Source organism: Anolis carolinensis, chromosome 2, assembly GCF_035594765.1.
Source record: "Anolis carolinensis isolate JA03-04 chromosome 2, rAnoCar3.1.pri, whole genome shotgun sequence".
Lineage (NCBI taxonomy): Eukaryota > Metazoa > Chordata > Lepidosauria > Squamata > Dactyloidae > Anolis > Anolis carolinensis.
The window spans coordinates 29,763,506-29,768,008 of NC_085842.1; the positions used below are offsets into that span (position 1 = coordinate 29,763,506).

General features: G+C 42.2%; 1 protein-coding gene across 1 annotated transcript; it reads right to left on the reverse strand.

The window, feature by feature from the left end:
• Window positions 1-1,678: 1,678 nt before the first annotated feature.
• LOC100564506 (carbohydrate sulfotransferase 5) lies at window positions 1,679-2,955 on the reverse strand. Its single transcript, XM_003217961.4, has one exon. The coding sequence runs from the start codon at window positions 2,886-2,888 to the stop codon at window positions 1,731-1,733; it is 1,158 nt and encodes a 385-aa protein (XP_003218009.1). The 5' UTR covers window positions 2,889-2,955; the 3' UTR covers window positions 1,679-1,730.
• Window positions 2,956-4,503: the final 1,548 nt, after the last annotated feature.

Here is a 4,503-nt window from a genome sequence, read left to right on the forward strand (position 1 = left end):
GGTAGATATGTGAATACCTTAAAACATTTGTCAGTGAGAGATGTGGTTCCCAGAAACAGACATTACGTTTTTATTTATATAGATATGCTGGGTTGTGGGATGAGGGTTTTTGTATTATGTAGTTGTGTTCTTTTCTGTACGCCGCTTTGAGTTCCATTTGTGGGAGAAAAGCAGGAGAAAAGTAAATAAATAAATAAGGTTAAAGGTAGCTGTTCTCCACTTTCAGCTCAATGGCTTTCAGGTGGCAGCTAATAGTTCCTTGCCAGTAAGCTGGTGACTCCTGATTTTACTCCATGTTTTAAAAGAGGTATCCAAGGTGCTGGACCCATCGGCTCAATTCCTTGGGGAGTTTTTTAAAATTCAGATATGTGTTGAAACTGCAAAAAAGTAAAAAAATAAATAAATCTGGAAACAAATTCATGGGGTAATCAAAGAAATCCTTAAGAAAAGAATCAGCTTCAAAACAGAATTTATATTACTGGATTTGCTGGATGATCAAAAAAAAAAAGGAACATGAGACACACTACTGCAGTACATGCTAATAGCAGCAAGAATTTCAAATGCTCAAAAATGGAAGAGATACCAACTGTAGAAGACAGGACAGTAAAAATGTGGGAAATAACAGATATCGACAAGTTAACGATGCTATTGAAGACACATTAACTTAACACATTCTTAGATGAATGGAAAACATAAAATCACTTTGGAAGAGCTAGAGATTCCTCGAGAGAATATTGTAACCACATTTATGAATAATATACGTATAATCTACAAAAGTCAAACCTGCAAATATGGAAGACTGGCTATATTAAGTTTTCTTTTGAAAACAAGACTTTATGATTCCACACCCTCTGCTTTTTTTTTTTTTTGATGACAATGTAACTCAGCATCACCTAATAAACTGGCTGACTGGCAGCAGATTCAGGACAAACAAATGGAATAATTGCAGAACAAACAGTGCATAATCAACTTCAGTCATGCACAAAGCAGTTATGGCCGGATGCCCAGTGAGATTGAAAAGGGGATTAGGTCTGTGTTTGGTAATATTGTTTTTTGGACAAGAGCTTTCAGAATTTCCTAGAATGTTCAACCGCTTCTACAGTCTCAAAGCTCACTGTGCTAAGGGGACAAGGCATTGACGGATCTGTCAAAAACATAGTCTAAGGTGCATCTACACTGTTGAATTAATGCCGTTTGACCCCACTTTAACTGCCATGGCTCATCACAGTTTCTTGTGTAAGAATAGGAAAGTACATCCTGGAAGTAATCCATATTCCATTCTAATTTGTGATTTTTTTTTGTTTCATCCACATTGTCCAATCTTAAAAAGCAGTGTTCACTCCAGTTGCCTACATACTGATTGCCAAGACCATTGTATGATAATTTGTTGTCTGCAGTCATGAAGAACAAGATGATATGTTGTCTCATAAAGGCTGTTCTCACCCAAAGAGAATGGGAAAACCTGTAACTTTTATATGCAGAAGTTCCCAAGTTCAATCCCTGGCATCTCTTGATAGAAATGGGAAAGAATTTTCTGAAACCCTGGAAAACCACCACTGCCAGCCAGTGTTGCCTGATACTGGGATAGGGGACCATTGGCTTGATGCAGTATAAGGCAGCTCAGTGTGTGCCTCTTTTTGGCAATTTTTCCTTTTCCCAAACAAACCATCCCTGAAGGTGGTAAAGCTAGGTGAAGAAGATTCAACTCTTTCTGCTCGTCCTTGTTTTTGTTACACTTGTGGCCTTTTTGTGGAGGATTTAATTTCACTTACAGGAAGGAAAGAGTCCAATGTCAGATCCCTCTGCTCCTCCTCAGATGTCATTAGTTTATAACCAAAAACTTTCATGACTTTCTTGCAGACGGCTTGAACATCTTGGACCTTTTCAAAGCTGAGTTGCTGCCTCCATGCCTGGGAAACGAATTTGGCATCTTTCTGTATGCTCAGAGGCTCCTTATGATCACTGCTGGTGGGCCAGTGAGTAATGTTATAGACCCATTTCTCAAGTTTGGATGTAGAAGTCAGGCCCGTGAAATTGTACCACTTGGCTAGGTGCCCCAATGGGTCTTCCACCAGGTCTTCATAACGTGTTAGGAGATAGCGTCCCCTCCAAGCTGAGGGCATGTGGTGCAAGGCTGTGAAGTACATCTCAACTTGGCTCTGGCAAACTTTGTACATGACCTTACGAATGTCAGGAGTGCTGTTGGTGGTCTTCAGGATGAACTGATTATCAGCAAGAAGAGAGATAAACCGGCGCGAGGCAAAGATTGCCCGAGGATCTCTGACGAGGTGGATAATGTGAAGGCGGAGGGAAGGGTCTCCCAGGAGTTGATACAGAGCTTCCAGTTGGAAGAGGCGGACTATCTTCACTACCACATGGCTATAGGTAGCACAGGCTTCAGAAATCTTCTCAAAGGGGGCATGGCCACATTGAGTAATGCACTCCATTTTGTCCACAATGTCAAAACGGTTGAAGGCTTCACAGGCCGGTGGAGAGCACAGTCCCCTGCTCATGGGCCACATGAAAAGATGAGAGACCTTACTAGCGTCTGGGATGTAGAAGCGGAAGGCCTCCATGTCACACAGGAACACAGAGCGCAGCAAGTCCCGCATGGCCCCCTGAATGAGCTCGGGACTCCCCCAGGGCATGCTGTTCCACAAGTGTTTGGCCGGCTCCATCAGATAGAAGACCTTTGGGTTCTGGTTGAAGAGTTGCCCTGCAAAGGTGGACCCTGAGCGCCAACTGGAGAGGATCAGCACATGGATCTTGCGGGGAGCTGAAGTTTTTTCTCTTGCTTCCAGTCTTTTCCAAGTAGAGTAGAACAAGAGCAAGAGCACGAGCAACAATGAGGCTAGGAGAGGTCGAGTGTTGGTGATTCGCATGGACATTTCACCAGGCTGAGGAGAGGGGCCTACAGGACAGAGTTAGAGTTTAAACCATCGTAAACTGTTTTGATTCCCAAACTGGGGAAATGGATATTATGAGACATTTAGAATACTATGGCAATTTAGAATATACTGTATATATTAATGTATAAATATATGCCCCAAAAAACCTGGTTCAACATATATATGGGTCTGTGTAAGTCAGTGGTTCTCAGCCTGAGGTCCCCAGATGTTTTTGGCCTACAACTCCCAGAAATCTCAGCCAGTTCACCAGCAGTTAGGGCCGGGCTGTGGCGCAGCTGGCTAGTAACCAGCTGCAATAAATCACTACTGACCGAGAGGTCATGAGTTCGAAGCCCAGGTCGGGTTAAGCCCCCGACCATTAAATAGCCTGGCTAGCTGTTGACCTATGCAGCCCTGAAAAACAGTTGCATCTGTCAATTAGGGAAATTTAGGTACGCTTTATGCGGGAGGCTAATTTAACTAATTTACAACATCATAAAACTGCCAGCAAAACACGAGGAATGGAATGAGGAAGTACAGCCACTAGTGGACAGTGAAGCAACAGCTCCCCCTGTGGCCGGAATCGTGAAGCTGGAAAAAAAATGTTAAATGCCTCTGTGTCTGTCTATATATGTTGTTTCTCTGTTGGCATTGAAAGTTTGCCATATATGTGTTCATTGTAATCCGCTCTGAGTCCCCTTCGGGGTGAGAAGGGCGGAATATAAATACTGTAAATAAATAAATAAATTTTGGGGAATTGAAGGCCAAAAACATCTGGGGAACCCAGGTTGAGAACCACTGGTGTAAGTACTATGCCTTAACTCTTATCAAAAAAGGAATGAGCGTCTCTCTGAATAGAGTAGCAAAAGGTTAGAGCTTAGTCCATTCTGGGACAAGCTCTCTCAACCTATGGGTGGCTTCTGGCTCTTTTGAATGCCCAGGCAGGAAATTGGCAGTCACAATGGGTTGACTTTCCCCACTCTGTGGAATGGCCATTGACTTCTATAAATAATTTCAAATTTTATAATTTTGGCCCCCAGACCTGTCCTGAACTAATACATGAGATCGATTTATATGCAAGTATATATGTAGATTCCCAAACATTTCAGATTCAAAATTTGTTACATTCTCAGAGAAGACATGGAGGGAATACCCATTTTTGCCTTTTTGAAGCAAATACATACATATATTTCATCTGGCCCAAGCTAGGATGGACAATGGTCCACAAAAGCTCATTCCAAGTAAAAGTTGTTAGTTTTTAGCCTCTATGGTGTCACAAAGAAGCTCTGTTGTTCTTCACAGATATGCAAAAAACAGATTTTACAAAGTGGACGTTACAGTACTATTGGCAGTTCTTGGGAAGCATAAGGGAGTGTTTCATGATTTGGACTTCATGTGTATTGTTAACCTCAGAGGTAGGAGAAAGCAGCCCTTCAGGTATTGATGTACTACAGCTTCTATCATTCCTGACTATGCTGGCTATTACTGATAGAAGCTGGTGTCCAGTAGCAACTGAAAGGGAGCAAGTTCTCTCTCTGTCTCAGCTGTCTATTTATGACCATCTTATTTGCTTTGCCCAGTGAGTAGGTTTTATTGTGAATAACTCAATTAGGTG